The 21,463-nt window shown below is 36.7% G+C and overlaps 1 protein-coding gene across 11 annotated transcripts in view; it reads right to left on the reverse strand.

Moving 5' to 3' along the window:
* Positions 1-21,463, reverse strand: part of PARD3 (par-3 family cell polarity regulator) — a 448,908-nt gene that overhangs the window by 9,470 nt on the left and 417,975 nt on the right. For all 11 annotated transcript variants that reach the window (XM_083826068.1, XM_083826067.1, XM_083826066.1 and 8 more), the window contains one exon: positions 6,033-6,153. In XM_083826068.1, coding sequence (XP_083682194.1) covers positions 6,033-6,153 — 121 coding nt within the window. The remainder of the gene's footprint in view (positions 1-6,032; positions 6,154-21,463) is intronic.

Raw genomic sequence — 21,463 nt, forward strand, 5'->3', positions numbered from 1 at the left:
GGGAAGGGAAGGGAAGGGAAGGGAAGGGAAGGGAAGGGAAGGGAAGGGAAGGGAAGGGAAGGGAAGGGAAGGGAAGGGAAGGGAAGGGAAGGGAAGGGAAGGGAAGGGAAGGGAAGGGAAGGGAAGGGAAGGGAAGGGAAGGGAAGGGAAGGGAAGGGAAGGGAAGGGAAGGGAAGGGAAGGGAAGGGAAGGGAAGGGAAGGGAAGGGAAGGGAAGGGAAGGGAAGGGAAGGGAAGGGAAGGGAAGGGAAGGGAAGGGAAGGGAAGGGAAGGGAAGGGAAGGGAAGGGAAGGGAAGGGAAGGGAAGGGAAGGGAAGGGAAGGGAAGGGAAGGGAAGGGAAGGGAAGGGAAGGGAAGGGAAGGGAAGGGAAGGGAAGGGAAGGGAAGGGAAGGGAAGGGAAGGGAAGGGAAGGGAAGGGAAGGGAAGGGAAGGGAAGGAAAGGAAAGGAAAGGAAAGGAAAGGAAAGGAAAGGAAAGGAAAGGAAAGGAAAGGAAAGGAAAGGAAAGGAAAGGAAAGGAAAGGAAAGGAAAGGAAAGGAAAGGAAAGGAAAGGAAAGGAAAGGAAAGGAAAGGAAAGGAAAGGAAAGGAAAGGAAAGGAAAGGAAAATTTTCCAGATTAAGCTCTGTGTTTAACCTAGAAGTTTCAAGTTCACCTGGGAAGGCAGTAGACATGAGGCCCCAAAAAAACCTGTGTTTCTTTTAGTTCAGCACTAATTAGAAATAGATAAGATTAAACAACATTGCCTGCTTTATGCATGTGCTTAGCACAGCTGATAGTCAATCCAGTAACTGTATATCAAAATTCAGAATGATAAAAAACATTCTATGGTTCTTGTAAATGTCCTTGAAGGCTATTTTTATTTCCGTCTTTTTGTTTATGTTGCTATGGTAAACAGACCATATAGCATTACGTCTTTTAAAAATACCAACAGGTGTGTATTAATTCAAACACCGTATAATAAGAAAATCCCGTCCCTTTATGTATTTTTCTCTGGCGTATGTGTAGGAAGCTGAATGGCATGGTTTGGAACTAAGGTTTCCTTTCTGTGTAATAGCAGCAACAGAAAAAAAATCTTCACTAAGGCAGAAACGAACTATTTAGAGAGCCTTGGAATTCTGCTTGGGTTATTTACATGCGCTGCATGGCTGTGAGCTATAAATATGTGTATTTACAAAATGAAATTATTTAATTTCTTTTTAAAAATCTTCTATCTTCATTTTATGCTTCATATAAAATAGTAGAATGAAACTGGTGGGGAAAAAAATAAAACAAATATAAAATTTTAAAGCCCAAGTCTGAAATGTGGCAAGAGATGCATGGCATTTCATGAAACTTTCCCAGGTTTTACAATCAATGGATATTAATTGCACAACTGATGAGAAACTATCTGAGGAGAGGATGCCCAGCATAACTGGTTTCCTTTCTGAAAGAGACTGAGATACAAAGAACAGCTACTCAGCTCTTATTCTTTGTCCACTGTAATGTTCCATCAGGTATTACCTAATATCTTGAATAACATTTTCTGAACGAGCCTTAAAATTGATTAATAGTAAAAAGAATGACTATACTGTTTTTCTTTCTCATTAATGTGTAGAGTAATTCTCCAGAATTTAGAGCCTGATGTAAACTTTGCAATATTTGTTCTAAATATATTGCTATTCATTTTCCAGATAAAATAAATATGTTAGAGTGGAAGTTACAGGGATAAAAATCAGGCTTTTGTTTTTCTAAAGGAATTTTAGATTATTTAGAATTCATTACAGCTTTGAATATGTTAAGGACCTGAATACAGGGATAAGAAATGAGTACCACAGATAAAAATAAAGAATTTTTTTTTTCTTTAAATCTCTCTTAGAGACAAGATCTATACACCAACAAACAGCAGAATAAAACAAGTCTCTAGATTTCCCTAGCATTTATCTATCAAGCCATGTTATTAAGATTTCTGGAATCCGCTATCAAAATCACGCAATTATTTACCTTTCACAAATCTATGCACATAATTAAAGGTATACTCAAATGAGTAAGGTAGTATATTTATTTTGATCCAGCTAGCTGTTATCCTTAGAATAAAAATATCTTTTTATTTGATTCCTAAATATTTAAAGTAGAGTTTGCTCAGCTGCTTTCTTAATACCATTTTTTTCCGACCACCCAAATAGATTTGAGATGACTGGAGAAGAATGTATTTGTGAATGGAAGTTGTCACTTCCCATTTTTAGCACCGAGTTTTGTATTAAAGATGAAGAACTAAACCGCCAACTTTTGCCTCTCCAGAGTCTGTGTTTTTCTGATAGACGGTGCACTTCCACAAGCAGGACTGGCAAGCAATTGTAGTGTTTTCAACTGATTAAATATACTATTTTGTTTTAATTGGATTGTTCACTCCCATGACGTTTAGGGCTATAATGCTGTGGTTTTGTTATTGAAGGTGGGGATCTGTTAATTAAGATGTGACTAGGCAAAAGTGCAAGGTATGGAACAAATTACAATAAAAATTCCCTCACCCCAGGACTGGTGCAAGCAAAGATAAACCTCAGCAAACCCAGCACTACCCAGAAAACAAATAAACAAAGAAAAACAGAAAGAAAAAAACAGAAACAGAGAGACTCAACTTTGTTGCTGAACAGAAAACTCAACTCCAAAAGAATCCTGCATTGGTATAAAAATTTGCCATAGCAACGGCAAGGGCCTTAAACATTAGCAGACTTACTGTGACTCCATGTAATTCTATATGCCCAAGTACACATTTCTGCAAACCTGAGTGGAATTAACACCAGCAGCATTAAAATGGATAAATCATACTCGAAGTTATTTTTCATTTTTTTTCGTTGTGCAACAGACATACGGTCTTGCCCTTGTAAGTCTTCCTGTACCTTGTTTTTGATACACCGAAAAAAAAAAAAAGGCATGTAAGAGGAAAAAAAATCACGAAGCCTGAGAAAGTTATCTTATAAACAAAAAGCTTTTCCATAAAGCTTTGACTCAACCACAGAACTGCTGGATTTTAGAGATGTCTCTCCATTGCGACAGTTAGTCAGTTATTAAACCTTAACAGTGTCTCATTCAAATGGCCTTGAGCAGAAATGCTGCACTGTTTAATAGACGGTGTTGTCTCATTCCAGCGCTATCACTTCTTGTGTCTGTTAAGCTGCCTCACGGTGTATGAGCTCTTGTAGGCAGTCAAGTATTTTGTTTACTGGCAGGGTAAGTACAGCGGGCAAAAAGTCCAGCTCTGTCACATTGCTCATCTACAGAGAAATAACCTTCACTTGACAGGAACAGCCAGAAATGGCTGGGGTTAGGCACCGGTCTCTCTGCCACGGGTATCGCTCAGGGCCAGCATGATGTAGTGCTCTAAGGCACAGAGATTTGTCTCAAAACTCTGGAGGAGTCTGAATGTATTTGTCATAGGTAACTGAGCTGCTGTGTCACAGGACATTAATAGTCCGGGATGGATTGGAGTTGATGATGTTCACATGATCATTTTGATAATATATTAGCAGGTTCTTGAGCTATTGAGCTCCTCTGAATATCCTTAGAGCTGCCAGATTTCCGTCAGCATCCATTACTTACACTGCAAACTTTATGTTCATTTACACTTCCTTAAAGTAACCAATAGTCCCACATCACATCAGCACTCTGTTCCCTATCCTCAATCCTCCCATCAACTTGTTAATGAGAAATGCAAACTACTTATCACCTCATAGCACGCACTTCTCAGTGGATGAAAGATTATTCTTTTTTTTTTTTCTCTCCTTCTATCCAAACCAGGTCAGAGTTGGCTGCTGTCAAGTGGCTCAAGACGCATCTCTGGATGCAAAGCCTTTTGTTTATGTAGGCTGCACAAGCCATCTCCCTCAGGTGAAAGCATATTTTTCAACAATGGTCCACGTACAGGTGCACTTGTCTCTGCTGTGGTTTGTAACCAACAGCTTACAGATGGAGAAGACTGAAAGGAGGTTGATGAATGCATATAAGTATTTTCCTGCATACGTATTATTAACTACTTTTGCATTTTTTTGTGTGTGTCACTGCTATTTAATAGCACATCTGGATCTATTTTGAGCGGGTGTCTTAACAAAGTCCGTCATCTTAGACTAATATGTTAAAGTAATACATTCTCCTTAAGAGAGAGGGTTATGGTTCCTTAACACCGAAATGACTGTGAACTGTTGAAATGGATGAGATCATTGCTTTATCCTTTCCAAGCACTGAGATCTTGAAAGCCTGGAGTACATGATGGAAAAAAAATTATAATTCAAAAGTACTCTGGGCCAATTTTTTTAAAGTACATATCTAAAATAAAACATTTGGTCACCTAAATACTTAACAACAGCAGCTCCTACAAAAGCAACAATGAGCTTCAGAATTAATATTAATACATTAAGCTGAATTAGTCACTTTGAGCTCATTTGCATGATCTGTAGAAGCGGAGTAAACAGAGAGATCCCATTTGTTTGAATAAGAGAAAAAGGAAAGGTCAATGTTCTGACCCACAATTTAGGAAATTATTCCATTCCTAAGGTAATCACCCTGTCATCCAAATAATTCCCTACTCGCTCATTACAAGAAACTATAATAAAAGCCAAGTTGCCTGTCTAAAGTTGCTATGGCATTTAGATATACAACAATTTGGCCCGTGACCTTCAGTAGTTAAGTTCCCAAGTCTTTAAGAGTGCAAGTTTTTCTCATAGACAGTTTTCCCAAGAACACAGCTCAAATCTCTCATTTGGAGAATAAACAGCAGTTGATACGCATAATGGGAAGTACCTCCTACACCCAGCCCCCCTTCTTCCAAAAACCGTTACACTATAACCAAGATGAGCTATCACATGTTCACCACATCAAATCAAAAACATCTGGTCATAAAGAAAATGTTTATTTTATTTATTCAATTTCTGAGAAGGTTAAGGGTTTTCTAACACGGGAAGCAAGAAGCCTATATTCTGATACAGCATGTTAGGTCATTTAGGGATATATTTACCTTTGTTCCTCTCCGTGCTGCAAGTTAAAAATACCACAGTTTCAAGTTGGTGAGTTTAAGATGGACAAAGATGCAAAAACTCAACAGGTCAAAAAATCTTCTATATCCACCATAACAGCAAGCAAAGATGCATATGCATGATAATGTTACCTGCGTTGTTCGCAGTGCCTTCAGACACAGAGATGTGGATCTTTGGATGTTTCCACCTCAGTCTCACGTGCATTGTAATGCTAAGTATCTCTAACATCACCTACACTCATTTTGGAGATGCGAGAAATTCTACAGCTGTCATGATACAGCTTCTGTTTACTTGGGAATGTGAGCAACTTGTTCACCATCTTTACTGCAGAATTTTGAAACAAAAATACAATACAGTATTTATCCCGCAGTTAAAGGATCCTAATTTAGGATAAGTAATTGATTAAAAAGCAACAGTGATTCATTCAATTATGTTAAACAAGATAAGCAGCATGGATTTACATAATTGTATCACTTTGCTAGATCAGATTGAACAGGATTTAAATGATCAATTAGGACGTATATCTCAAGACAGAAGAGTCTCAGCTAATGTAAGTGGCAAAGGGGTGTTATTGTGAGGCATGCATCTCTCTTCTTTTTTGCTGTGAAAATAGATACCTCTTCCTCCTAAGGAAAAGAACTAATCACAGAGATATTTCTTCAAAGAAAATACCATCTGCAAGTTTACATGATCTTTCTAAATTATTTATCATTGGTATGTGTTTTATTTTTATTTTCCTAGAAAATTTCAGAATAATTGATATTGCTTTTGAGGCAAAAAAACCATGTAGTAACTCACAGATTCAAGGGTCTAAACACAGAGCAAATAACACTATATGCACAGAGAACAGATGGCTGAAGAAACTTAAAAGTGAAATAAACATCAATGGAACAAAAATGTGGCCAGCAGAATAGGCAGAAGTCTGGAGGCAGAGGACCGTGGGTCCACACTGCCTTGTTCCCAACCAGAGCAGCGAGAGAGGTGGTTGGTGCAAGTTTCCAGATTAGGCACACTCTGTACACTTACCCACGGCTGCTCAAAACTGTAAGTACGTCTCCTGTCTTCTACGTCCTCATCTTGTTTTGCTTGCTGAAATTCTTGTCTCAGGCGCTGTATCCGGTCATGATTGTTAGGAGTTGATCTGTTGCTAAAAGAGGGAAAATAGTGTACTTTAGTGTATAAAAAATAGTGTACTATAGTGTACTAATAATGTACTTAGGAACTGCCACCTGTGACTGTAGTTTCCTAGCCAGGCACCACCACTCCTGTATAGGGGTACAGACTTAAAAATAATTTCCAGGCATTCAATACAAAAACCTTTATTTATTTATTTTTTTTATTATGATTAATGTCATTTGACTTATAAACTTCAGAGAGTGTAAGGATAGGATGAACGAGCCTATTGCTAAAAATCACCAAAAGTTACTGGCATCTTTTCAGTACATGTTACTCCTTGAAATGAAGAGGAATACATGTTACTGTCAGCCTTAACAAAGAGGAAAATTACAAGAAAAGTGCTAATGATCTCTGCTACTGAATAAACATGAAAGATATTTCTTTCCTATCAATAAACTGTAGGACTGCCACATCTTTATTCGCATCAAATTCATTACAATGTCTGAAGGCCCTACCTATACAAAATTTGATTATTTTTCCCAATCAATAAGAGCTTGTCATCCCGTAGCTCTGTTTTTAACAAGTCTTTTAAGCTGATCAGCCTGAAAGCATCGGAAGGCTCCTGGGCCAGTGAGAAGCCATCCCCCTGGCAGCACCGTGCGCAGGACTGCATTCAGTGTCAGACTGGCTGCTGGCTCCTGTTCTGCAGCCGCTGGTGTGCTGGGGAGGGCTCAGCCCCAGAGTTACCCTTATGGAAAAGTACAGGTGAATCCTCAACTCTTCAAAAACATAATTTTTTCCCCGATGCCTATCACAGGTAATCCTTTCTCCATAGCTCAGGTTTATGTGAAACTATGGTGAAATATGCACAGGAGTGGTTTATTTCATGGGGCAGAGGGAAAAAGGATTTTTATTAATCTCATTGCCATTTTTCCATCTGTGCAGCTCTCACCTGACCCCTACAAACCCCACCGTATTTCAAACATGTTAATGTGGGAATCACAGGAACTCTGAGAAACAGGTTATGTTATATCAAGACTAACCAGAAACATTTTACTCTCTTATTATGGTCTTTTTAACCCCCACATTTTAGTGTTTATTTCAAAAGAGATGATGAGGAATGGTCAGCTATTACATTCTTTCAAAAGAGAAATCTACAGGGATGCAATGGAGAACAATTCCATAGATCCTTGTTCTGAGATACAGGGCACAATAAAACAGAGAATTAATATCCCAGGTTTTCTATCATATGAAAAGAGACAATTCTGGAGTCCATTTGTGACTGTTTGCCACATCTTTCCAGACTGATGGGTATAGTAGACTGGAGGACATAGATGTTTGAAACATTACCTTCCACTCTTTTCAGTGACTTTAAATTGAGCTTATCATTGTTTGGTTAGCCGAACAGAAAAATTAGCATGGTTCTAGCAAATTTGGGTAAGTGCTTTTTATTTATTTTTTTGAGCCTCAAGAAATGTTTTATTTATAGGTTAGGTCAATTCTATGTTCAGATTGCCATTTTGAAAAGTACAGCTAAAAGAAAGCTTTATTTAGAACAGGTGGAATTGAGACATTATGGCACTTTCAAAATTTCCCCTTCATTGTAGGTGTTTGGCTAATTCTATTTCCTTAATTCAACTTAATTTTGTGGAACAGCTTATCTCTCTTTGCAGTTGTATGTCATGTAAATTCATTCTTTATTGTCAAATTCTGCCCAGCTTTTCTATATAAGCATTTGTTTTTTCCCATGCACTGCTATACACAGCACTTTTAAAAATGCAATCATTACAATCCAATCCAAGATGTGCAAAATATTTCACAATGGTTTGTTGATTTTTAAAAATAGTATTGTTAATCTAACAAACAAATAGTCCAATACATTCTATACACACGGTGCTTTTTATAAGCTATATTGCATTTAAAATTAAGTGCTAGTATTTGAGGTGTAAGAACATGTTTGAAGGAGAAATGCCCTTGAACTTCAGTGTGAAATTACTAGCAAAGCACTGTACATAGACACCTTGAAGTACTCAAGCTGATCGGTAAGTAATCAGTCTTTCAATCATGTTTATTTCACACTCTAAGGGATCACAATGCAAATGTGACACTGGAGTGTCACATGGCATTCCATGGCAAAGAAAAATCTCAAGGAAAACCCTAAAAAGTACTGAACAAAAGCCTGTGCATCATAAGGAACAGATATATTCTACCAGCTCCAAAATGGGCTATTGGAAAGGTTATTACAGATATGGGGACTTCTGTACCTTTTGTAATTGTTATTAATGAAAAGAATTACACCAACAGAAATAGCAAGAAAGTGCATAGTGTCCATGCCATGAAGCTAAAATGTACGTCTCTTGCAGATAACCAAATGCATGAATTTAACACCCTTTACAGTGGTGAGGCAGAAATAGGACGGACAAGAAGGGTCCTGGGATTTATGATTAACTTGTCTCCAGACCTAAGAACAACTTATTCTAATGACATTAAAAAAAAAAAAGTCAAGCTGATGTAAGAAAAGTTATTCAGAGTTATTTAAAAGGCTTGATAATAGAAGATAAATCTTTTAACAATAGTTCTATTTTATCACAAAAGCAAAGGACTTGACCCAAATTTAGAAAATTGCAAAAGAAGTGAATAATAAAAAGGAATATTTCACAGAAAAGAAAGAGCTAAATTAAAGGGCAAAACCACTTCTGTATCTACTCAAATTTCTTTTCACTCAAAAAGTCTGAGACACATGAAGTGATGTCAAGTGAGCAGTTGCATAATAATAATAAATAACAAAAAAAGCTTAAAACATTTTATTTAGTAGAGAAAAAGGGAAAAGGAAGTCAACTAGGGTCTAAGATACCTTTAAGAAAAAAGATTATTTAAGTCTTAGACTTTAGTTAAGGTTAGTTGTCTTTCATGTCCATTTTCTTCTCAATCATGTCCTCATTCTCTTGGTTAAACTGTTCACCTGTGAACACTTTTCCCACTCTTTCCCACTCTTTCTTTTTTCACTCTTTCCTACCAGTGAAGGTTTGCACATCTCTATCCTGGACTGCCATGTTGTCTCCTATTTCTTTCCATTTTCTTTTCCATTTCTTTCCATTTCTTTCCATATTTCTTCATCCAGTTAATTTTATCATTAATGCCTTTTTTTTTTTTTTTTTTTTTTTTTTAATGTACTGTCTGTCTCCTACTGCAACTTTTGAGGTCTTCTCCACTCAGGAAACACTTGGTACAGCACCTTGATAACTCATTCAAACCCCAGTCAACACTTACTATTTTCAAAGGGAGGGAAATACAGTTAACATAATTATAATAAGAAGCAGGCACATTTAAAAAAAAAAAAAAGTTAAAACCTAACTTTATTTATTTAATTTTTTTTTTAGGTTTTGAGATGTTATGTTTTGTTTGAGATGTTCTGATTTGTTTGAGCTTTTCATTCAAAGGAACTGAAAATCTGAAGGTAAATGCACTTCAAAGAATGCAGGACTACAAGTGGGAAGGAAGGAGGTTAACTTGACATCCATCCAAAGTTTATTGAAGATTTGACCTATGGTAATGTTAAAAAGTTCAGCAAAACCGGAATTACAGCTGTCTACCGTAACCACAGCTTGCCTAAACAGTACTAAACAGTTATGAACCTTCCCCTAAGATTACTTAGGATGTCTATGAACTTAGAGAAGACAGCACCTCCTAGCATGAGATATAAGCTGTGTTTTTCTTCAACATGTTGTCATAATTAAGTGTTCTTAAAAGAAACAAAAAACAAGGAAAGGTGTTAAGGGGCAAAGTAGATGGGGTTGCAAAGGAGCTGGGTGTCATTGCACCACTTCTCTGTTCAGCACCCCATTGCCTTCCGTCTGCAGATGGCACATTTTACAATCAGCTACCTTGTGTGCTTTAAAACATACAACCACCAGCATGGGCTAAAAATGCAACTGTAAGCAAGGCTTAGATAGGAAAGGGCTGTCACATATTTCCAGAAACAAGCAGCTGTAGCAATGACCATCAGAGTTTCAGATCATTAAGCAATGTCTCAGTGTGATGTCATGCACTGATGTACAGAGTTGTAATGCTTTCAAAACAGACAGATTTTCAGTGTGATAAAGTAGATACAAACATGCTACTGAACAGGGATGACTAAAGCTTTGGAAAAAAAAAATATTGGCCTGAAAAAGCATAGAAAATGGTCTTAACAACATCACCAGGCAGTTACAACATGACTAGAATAACCAAAAGGTTACTAAACAAACAGCGTTCTTTACACCTTGAAATCTTCTAACACAGATTTAAGCTGTCAGGGACTCTCTGGTCTGACGGGCTGCTTAGATCTCTGGACAGCAGTTATAAAACACAGATGGGTTCTTATTGACTTCAAGCTAGCAAACAAATATCACCTATTTGTATAAAATAAATTTCTTTCTCTTTGGACAGATAACTTGCGTCACATTAAAAATCAAGAGCTGAATGCGAATCTACCTGTATCTACAGCTACAAAGCAGCAGAAAAAGAGCTTATTTCCAACCCAAGGAGGACTAACACTGTCCTTACTCTGGTGGCTGTCCATTAGCTGGCACCGTGCTCACTTACCAAAGTGCGGAACCAGTTGACTGCCTACAAAATGGGCCCCTTCCTTCTGGCTTGAGCAGGATGAAAACAGCACAACAGAAAGCAGAGTGGTGATAATCTAATACAAAGGCTCCTGCTACATTTAATGAAACTCGAGCACCCTCTCGCCACGGTGCTTACTCCAAGCAGATGGATTTCTCTGTTTCAGATGGCCCTTGAGGGCGGATAAACAGAAACTGTCAAGTTGTTGCAAAAAGCCGTGAATGTAAAATAAAATGAAAGTATGCCCTTTACCAGGCTTAAAGTTAGCACCTTACTGTACTGCACAGTCTGCTGGTCTGTTCACCTTAAACAGACTTGTTAATCATTGCTGACACAGACGACTGTGCCCACACACTGCAGTGTTAATGACGGCTGAGCAGTGATGGACGTAGCACTGTCTCCTTCCTGCCAGCACATTGGCAGAGCAGGTTGGCCTTTTCCTACAGTTTTGTTCTATGGCTTATTTTCTGACAGCTAAATACCAGTCCTCAAGCTTAAACTATTGTTGGTTGTCTCCTTCCAGTGTGCTACATACAATGCTTCTCTGAGACACCAGGGAATCAATTTTGCGCGAACACACTGGTATTAACACGTATGGGCACAACACACAAACAGGACTGACCACAGCCAGCGTCATATAGAAGAGCTGTTGCATGACTACAGACTCACTACAATCAGTTTGAGAAAAAATCAGTTGAGCAAGAGATGAAATTTGTTAAGACTACAACTGTAACATGGTGCAATTGTAACATGAAAGGAGGCACAGAAAGGTTTACCCTAAACTACTTTTGTTTTTCTTAAGTGTCAAAGAACTTATTGGGAATAAGGAATTAAAAGGTGGAAGAGAAGTGTAAAAAAAAAGAAAAAGAAAAAAGAAAAGAAAATGTATCAATTACAAAACTGCAAATAAAAATAGCTTCTCTGAACAAGCTTCATTAAGTTTTATCAGCTAGTATCTTGGGGTTTTACACTCAAACCACAGGTCATAAATTCACAGTAAATCCCCCATATGTTCACCAAACACCTGAATTCAATTTCTCTTCTAGTTGTAAGAAACTGAATGTGCTGCTCAAATTAATTATGCATGCAAAGTTAGCTTCTAACAAGGGCAGCTTCTTGCATGCTGAAGGGTATACATCCTATCTGATTTTTTTTTCCAGATCTTTTTCAATCTTGGCTTATTTCTACTGTTCAGGAGGTTATAAAAATCCTTCTCTCCTGCCACTGCATATTTGCTGAAATATGAATGAATACAGAGCATTATATATCTTTTAAAGTCTGCAAGTCTTAAATGCAGCTAAATTCAGGGATTGGCTTAATGTGACAGGCGAGATCTAACACATTACCTGCACACATACCTACACAATTTAGCATATTAATTCCATCAAAACAAAGATTTAAAGCCTAGGATATATGTCAACATATATGAATGTGAAATCAGCTCTTTAGGAAGTTTTATGTCATTTCCAGTTTACTTTCACAGCGGTAGTCATCAGCTCCAATACCAAACACACTACAAAGAAACTCTGCAAGCACCCATATGCACTCGCTTCCTTCAGTGGCTGAAATGTCTTTTCAGATTTTGACATTGAGATTGGTTGATAACTTCACACTAATTTCGAGAGTATATCATTAAAAGTCAAAAACATATGTCTCTATTCTCAGGGCTAAAAAGGTAGTCTTAAATGCTGTTAATTCAGCACTCGATTCAGATGTGATAGCCATAAACAACGCAGAGGGATGGAGCTGATGGGGAGGTCACTTCACTACAACAGTTTCTTCAAACTCTCCAGACAAGATTTCACTTCAAGTCCCTATGTGGCCATTCTGTAGCAGGGCCATCATTTTACAAACAGTGAAATTTGAAGAATGCACCCAAGACCCTTTTTATTGCCACCATCACTCTTCCTTATTAGCCTGTCAGAGCCTGCACACCGGAGACAGAAATCCAGTCTTACTTTTCAGGGGAATTCTTCTACTAAAAAGAAAAGCAGAGATTTTAGGAGTTTGCTATAAACATCTGAAAACAGATACTCAGCTACTGGGTTATCACGCAGTCTAAACCTTCCTTCAGAGCTGTTAGATTTTGCAGATACAAGCTAAGGCAATTTTCAACTACATAAAACTTGTTACAGCTGTTGTTATAGGGTATTGCATTTTTGAAGTTAACAAAAGAAAAAAAAAAGGAAAAAAGAAAAAAAGAAAAAAGAGAACACCACATATAACCTAAACAAAAATGTGACATCTAACTGAGAATTTCATATCAAAATATTAGGGAAATAGCAAAACCACACCTACAAAGATTTAATAAATTATGGGAAAAGAAAATAATGTTTAAACTTTGATCAAGCTAAGGAAAAATTAGCATTTTTGATTCTATCTGAAATAAAAAGTTCCATCAGAGGCAGGCAAAGAAGCAAGTTCTGATCTTATAAATTTCTTCTCATCCTAACTGGAACAGACAATGCTGGTTCCAGTGCTGTAATGTCTGATAAACATCCACAATTAGTCATCACTGAATATTTTGTGTCAATACGAGGAGGCTTGCCTGGCCCAGTAATACAAATACATTTAACAAAGACCACAGAGTATAAATCCTCTCCTGGCCTAGCTGAGCATTCCTGTGCCAACAGAAGGGATCATCGGAGCGATCCCAAGCAAGCTTCAGGTGACGTCAGCCATCGTCTCCAAGCTAATCCAGCTGCTTTGCTGGAAGCTATTTAGGGAGTGCTCCCTCTGATCGCCTCTCCAGATGAAATGTGGGGCAGAAATCTTCATCAGTGGAGCTGCAATAGGCAGTCAGGGAGCGGTAACTTCTTAAAGCACACCAGCTATTTGCAAAAAGAGACATCTGCCCGTAGCCAACACCGCCTGGAGAGTGTGAATGTTGTTACACAGGGACAACCCAGCCTACTCCAGCACACCTTACATGACTTCAGCTATGGAAACGTGGTGACAGTTTACAGTATAAAATCTGCTTGACAGCCAAATTCTATCCAACATTATCAAGCGGAAAAAAAGCCTGTGTCTTTTCATGGGTGGATCCTGATTGCACCTTTTGATGTGAAGGATGCACTGAAACTGAGTGACTAATATACTATCTTTGTAAATGGTGAAATTTAGTTTCATTCCAATGCCAAAAAAATCCTTAAAAGGTATTTAGGTCTTGCTTAACACACTGACATAAGCTATACTTGAAATATATATATATATATATATATTTTACGTTGTTTTACTTCTCTTTAACTACAGATAAAAGCTTAGGAAATAGATTTCAGGGTGTTGTAACTAGCAAAATGCAACAGAATGTTTTTGACTCATAAGCATTTGCCCTCACTAAAAATGACATTTTTATTTTTAAGTACAAATAGAACTACAGTATCAAGCAGTACATCACTAGAGAAACCGTGATGTATAGACAAAGACATCTCTTTAAAATGCCTGAACATTTAAAAAGATCATACATTACACAAAGTTCACATCCACAGTCCCTAGCAGCAGCTAATATAGTTATGGCATAATTATTTCTGTTCTTTGACAGAGAGGCTATTGCATTATAAATCTCCAAATAATATTGTGATTGATTTTACATTACATCTTACTCTAATGATAGACTAATTTCCAAGTGCAAAATGAGAAGTTGTCCATTAAAAACAAACAAACAAAAATGACTGGCCTAAGAATGCCAGGGCTAGGTCAAAGCTTCGTGAGGTTTCAGAACTCTGAAACTTGGGAAAACCCCCTCTGCTAGGAGCATCAGTAGCTGATGAGAAAATTTACATAAAACACAGAGAAATGTGGAATCACTGCTTTATTTTTGGTGATAAATAATCTGCAACCTCTAAATAAAACTTTAAATCTGAGCTTATTGTTAAGCATTTCATCAGTTAGTGTCTGTGCGTGCAGTTTCCCCTATGACTCAAGTATGAAAAAATGAAAATCAAAGCTAAGATTGATTAATTCAACTGGTGCTTAAATTCACATGGAAGGTGCCTTCTTATGAAGTTGATCACTAAGATTTACACTGACTAACAAAAAAAATAATTAAGAGTTTTAATTAAGTAATATTTATATCTGGAGATAAAAAATCTTTATGATATCTTGTAAAACAACTGATTTTTGGATAAATTCTTTACAGCATTTTACTGTAAAGATGATTTTAAAGATTTTAATAAATTTCAATCATGCATTACCACCACACATTCTTGATTAACTTAAAACTAGAAATTGCGATAAAGTGACGGTCTGAGAGCTATTAAAAAAAAAAATCAATTCTAAGCAAGGGCAGACAAGAAAAGCACTTGCCTTTTATCCAAAAATTCAGTAGGTTACTCAGGAAATCGTCTAGGATTCAGCTTATACTACATAATATATTTGCAAAATATTTCACTTATTTTTCCTCTTGGAAGTGCTGAAAGCATCTGTTCCTCTGGAATTATTTTTTCAGATGTACTGTGCAGGATGCTCAGTAATTGCTGATGGTTTGCTATGTTTTGAAACACTGGATAAGAAATACTGAAGTCTTATCTTTATTATTCTTGGGCGGCTTAGTCTCATCCCAAGCACTGATTTCAGATACCCAAATGTGTGTATTTCTTTCTGTGTAGAATAAATACAGTATTTACTTGTAATACCATTTTATTGGTTGACCAAGACAATTAGCCCGATAAAGGCTGTAGGAAAGCTAAGCTATTTACCAGGAAAAGGTAAAGGCAGGATTTTTGTCAACCAATTTTATTCGACTAAAAGGTAGGTGTGACGTTAAAACTAGATATCTAGGCCCTTTGTGAGGGAAATATACAGGAATAAATTACTCCAGGGTGGAAATTCACAGCACCTGTCTTAGGATGCAATTACTCACCCTTGAGAGCTCATTAGTTCTCTTCATTGACGAAGAAGTGTAGAGTGACGAGCTCAGACTTCAATAGGTAGATTTAGACAACTATATGAGAGCAGATGAATCGTACCCTAGATGGCTAATTTGGACTCAAGGTAGATGAAAAATGAATTCTCCTGGGAAAGTCTAGTGCCAGCAACTCCTGGTGGAAGGTGATAGTCAACTGGCATGGCAGTATAATCTAACCACTTAGTCGTTAGGCAGGAGAAAAAATTAGAATAAAATTTTCTGCCCGTCTGTGATCCATGGTCACTCAGCCTCTCTGTATTTGAGTTCACATATCTATAAATGGGCAAAGCAATTCTGAGAGCCTGCATAAAGTGGGACCAAGGGACATGGTTTAGTGACAGGACTAGGAAGGTCAGGCTGACTGTGGGACCTGATGATTTGAAGGTCTTTTTCAGCCTAGTTGATTTAATGTTTTTGTTCTAATTTACTTTACTACAATTTTACTGATTTTTACAGAGTATACAATGCTATTGTTTGTAATTCAAATTTATATTTCATTATATATTTAATATACTTTAGCTTTTGGTTAACCCTGAAGTGGTCAGGCAGTTGGACTGGAAGGTCCCTTTCAACTGAACTACTCCTTATTCTATTCTATTCTATTCTATTCTGTTCTGTTCTGTTCTGTTCTGTTCTGTTCTGTTCTACTCTACTCTACTCTACTCTACTCTACTCTACTCTATATTCTATTCATTTATAGGGAAAAAAAAACAAAAACAAAACAAAACAAAACAAAAAACAAAGAGTTTTAGTTTCTGAAACATACAGACATATCAGTCGTGCCTGAGATAAGCCAAGGATTGCAACATAACAGCTTCTGTGGTTAGGATCTCCTTGCTACAGATCATTTGTATTTCAACTTTCATATTACATCAACAAATGCTACAAGGTTTTTTCCAGTAACATAATTGCCATTTATTTTTTTTTTAGTAAACAGAAAGAAATGAAATATGTATAATAAGTAATTCCACTTAGTAATTCAGATTTATTTTGCACGATATTGACGTTATGTTACAAAGTTACAATGGTATCATTTCATGTTGTTATTCTTACAGTCTTCAGTTGATAGTTTCATTTTGACACCATAATGGTGTCTCTGGGGATTTTGATGACAATATGTTTTGACATCATGTTAAAATATATCCAAACTGATAACACTTTATTTTGTCATCTTTACATAGTTTCAGTTGGATTTCTAAGATACTGCTTTATTCTGACACCATTAATTAGGAAGATTTTAGACCTAGTGGCAAGAGCTAAAAAAAAAAAAAAAAAAAAACAAGTTTTGAAAATGCTAAACACAGCTGTATAGCATGCATTGCTGCTGTTGAAACTTGTACAGGCCAGATATCCCAAAATATAACAGATTAGTCACATAATACAGATCAACAGTCAGATCATAAAAACATGAAAATGTTTTTTCTTCTAGAGCTTGATAATAAATTTAATAAATGGTACTGTAATTCTATTTCAGACACTTCAGGCAGGAGGCCCAGCAGCTAACATGCTGCCACAAACCAGAACCTTCTGTTGCTGTTGGAGTGTCTGACGTGCGCACACTTCATGATTCCCTCTATAGAAACCAGAAATTATTTCCTGCATGCTATTAAAATGTGAGATTCCTAGTTCATAAGCTTCACTGAAATGGAAATTGCTACATACGTAATTCTAACTGAAGAACAGCAACGCCAGTTCCAATACAGTGCTCTGAAACGCAACGTCAGAATTGAGCCTTAACTAGCACAAACCTGTCCAGTCCCATCGAATCCAATGAAGATTTGAGAGTTTACAGGCATCTCCAGATCTGACCAAGAGTTTTGAAAGGGTTTTAAGGGAAGAAATTATGAATAATTGTGAGTTTGGGGCTTCTTGTTACCAATACGAAATTCAGGGATTGATTTTGAAACAATTTGCTACAAAAATGATCTGGTAAGTTATCCTTGGGCTAAGGATGCATATCACACCAGTTTGAACAAGTCCACATACAGTAGTATCCCTCAGTTTCTTCGTTCTGCTATTTACTATTTCTTGAATCTTCTCTGCAATGAATTAAAGAGGAACTCCAGGGAAATCAACACATTACATGTACTAAGTATATTTATTCAGTACCGCAGCCCAAGTTCTACTTACCAAAATGATTGCTGATAAAATCTCTAATTTTAAACATTAATGCATTAGATTTCTCTACCATTCAAATCTGATCAAAGGGATTAAAGAATTTCTCCTTTTCCCCCCACTCTCCTAAAGCATAATACTTAATAGAAATTGCTTGTATTATCGTATTTCAGACATCAGGCTAGAACTGAGACAATCCCTTGATCCCAGATCATGAATAAAGCATTTAATGGACTGTACTTGTCAAAGGACACAATAAGCATTTGATCTACACAGTAAACAAATGTCTGTGAAAAACAACCCCCCAGAATAAAAGTTTGCCATTGCTGCTCATTATTTAAGATATTTTCCCTTCATCTTTTATTTCAAGATTAAGGCTCTAAAGGCATTGCCAGGATGACAGAACCACATTGAGATGAAAATGGAATTTCTCAAACAGTTGATAGCAGCAATGTATATTCCAGGGAAACAACTAATAAGTCCATATAAAGTTCATACATAATGACTTTCCTGTAAAAGGAATTAATTGTTACAACACCAAAAACTGTATAATTATTAAATGAATGACAGAAGGCTACGTTGTACTCTGACATTATAATACGCTCCACATCTTCTTTAAGAGATTCCTTGGGGTACTTCCAGGGAAGAAGAACTCCTGCCAGCAGAACAAAATGAAGCTACAGAAATGGGAGCATGTGTAACTGTGAACCCAGTTGACCCGAGGAATTTGCTACATACCTACAAAATGCTCTTTCACGATCCCAAAAGACAAAATGAAATATTACAGGCAAGTAACAGCAGCTATTAACATAAGCAATACTGCAGAGCCAGTTCCATTTCATGCAAATTATAGACTTGTTTCTACTGGCATTGACCATTCTTCACCAGCAAAAAACAAATAGGCTGAACTGTCTGAGATGTCTATATAGAAGAATATGGGTCTTTTAACAAATGTTTGTATTTATTAAAAAAAAAAAAAGTATAAAATATTTTTTCTACCTCTTGAGTTTAAAAGCTCAGTGGTTATTCTTCAATTACCTTAAAAAATAGGAATTAAATTGTTTGTTTGTTTAAATTTTTTTTTTTTTTAATATAATGAGCTGTATTAATGCAATGAGGTGTTACATGAAAGACTAGTGAAATACCAACACAAAACTTCACTGGTATTTATAATTAATCTCTGAAATAAAGTCATGGTGTAGTACTGTCTCTGTAATCCAAGGGTTGTATTGTAACAGCTCACATTGTATTTTTTTGTCACATGTGACTGCCATGATGTTGTGAAGAGGCCAGTAGTATAAGACACCTGACTTACAAATGGTATAAGAAAGCTTGTGTAAGCACTAGCTTTCACTGGAAATGCCTTCTCCCGTACAGGTAACAGAACTCCATGAGTATCTATGGGAATTTTCAAAATGAACTACGCAAGATACAAGTTCCAGAGAGCAATTTGTATTGCTATGATGCTAACTCAGACAAAGTTCAGTTCCCATGAATTTTCCCATTTGAACTGCACAGTGATTTGCTTTTCAGGAAAACCAAACCCAGGAATTTAAGGTTACGTAAGACAAGAATGACGTATATCCTTAGGAAGCAGGACCAACAAAGATCTGATCTTTTTTTGCCCTTCAAATATGTATCAGGTGGATATAAAAGAGGATTGTGCTAGAGCCCTTCAGGCCCTCCCTATCTTCGCAGTAGGCAATACTGACTTCAGACACCCCTACAGAGGATGGAAAGTCAAGGAAGTCACAGCAGTTCAGGACAGCCTTCTTTTCCATCATTTTTGTTGCCACTTTGAAACAATGTAGAAGCATGAGCAGATCCACAAAAACAAAATATGAGTTTCTGAGCACAAGATAAAAGACTATCTTCTTACAGGGGAAAAGTCTTTATCCTTCAGCATGAAGATATGAAGGTATGACAGTGACGGAAAAATAAGGATCAAAGGATCTTTTTTTTTTTTCCTTCTAATCAAGCAATATAATTTTCAAGCCAATGGTACAAATAAAATAATAATAGCCCCAAGACTTACATAAAGCCTCCTCCTTTCATTCTCCTGTCATGTGAACCCAAGACAATCAAGGACAGAGACACAAATCTGGTTATCTGATTACATATAAGCAACTATATTTCCCCAGGTTGTGCACAGGTAATTGCTTCCTTTGCAAGGATTGTAAAAGCCTGTTTTGAGAGAACAATACAACTCATTAGCTCATGGTAAAATAAACCAAATGGCATGTCTTATTTTGCAGCTATGGCTCTATTACTAGTGCACAATTCAGGTCGCATTTTTCCTGACTCTATCGCTCCTAGTAAATTACTTGCACTTGATGTAGAGGAGCCATAAAATGCGCAGAAAACAAAACTTTGGCCATTTTAATTTAAATCCTCATAATGGCAGGTCAAATTTATGTGAACTCTTTGGTGAATTGGTTCTTTTATTAGTACCCAGTTTAATTCAAATCAGAGTCTTCTACGGAAGATTAATTAAATATTAATCAAAAGTCCAGGGCAGTCTATGCTTCTGTTCCATTAACCTAAATGTGACTCTATACAGAACCACAATGACTTTATTTTTTCCTGCACCCTATTTTAAAGAAGGTTTTTAGATTTTTTTTTTTTTTCCATTATGGTGCACCTCCTTGTAAACGCAGACATGCTATTTGCAGTGTGTATTTTAAAGGTCATGATTTCTTTTCCCTTTCCAATTAAAGCTGCTCTTAATCACAATTAAGCTTTCAAGAAACAATTAACAGTAGTCAAAACTTTTCTCCATCAATATGTTGAAGAGATGTACAGCGTGCACCCTCTATTACCACTGGTGTCACTGAACTAATTATGTGATGTTAAGGTTCACCTTCTTGGGTGTAAATTTTGGGTTGAGTTGACACTAAAAAGAAACATCAATTTATTAGGAGATAAAACTTGTTCTGCAGTAATGGAACAGCTGTGTATATAAATTTATTGCAGCTTAATGTTCTCACACATAAAGCAATTAGAGCTTTCTGACAGACAGACTTGCTAAGTATAGTGTGTAGCATATAGTAATATGCAGTTACAGGCACAACATATTTAAGATTGATCATATATATTCTGTACAGTAATATCCACTTCTCCAGCCTCTCCATCCTAGATGTGCTCTTAATTAACATAAATGTATTCTTATAGTCATGTGAAATTCTCTGTGGAGAAACCTTTTCATGACATGCCATTTTACCCCTGGACACCTCTGTGCTATATTTGGCTTCTACATCTGCAGGAATAGATATGGTCTGGTTCCTTTAGGCAGGCTTAATTAATTAATTAATTTATTTTCACACAAAGGATAATGAAGGAAACAATGTTGTCATCAGATTGGTTTAAAAAATGCAAAAGTAAAACCAAATACAGTGTTCAGAATAAGCACCTTTACTTTTAGAACAATAGGGTGTGAACCCATGAAATAAACTGCAGCCATCCAGCACCATTTCCTCTCATCATGTGCTCTCTACTACATTTAGTTGCCATCAAATAGCCTTCAGGATATTTTTCCTGCCTTCCTATCTTCCCCAGAAGATAATTGTGTTTAACTTAAGCCAAGGACTGTGGTTTTGAGAATATTGATCAGGAAGACTAGAAATGGAAACTGAGCATTATGGAGCAGTTGTGTTCCAGACTAATGGTATATGACACCTTTCCTAATCTTGGAAGCTTGGGATATGTTAGGTATTGA

Source organism: Anser anser, assembly GCF_964211835.1.
Source record: "Anser anser genome assembly, chromosome: 2".
Classification (NCBI taxonomy): domain Eukaryota; kingdom Metazoa; phylum Chordata; class Aves; order Anseriformes; family Anatidae; genus Anser; species Anser anser.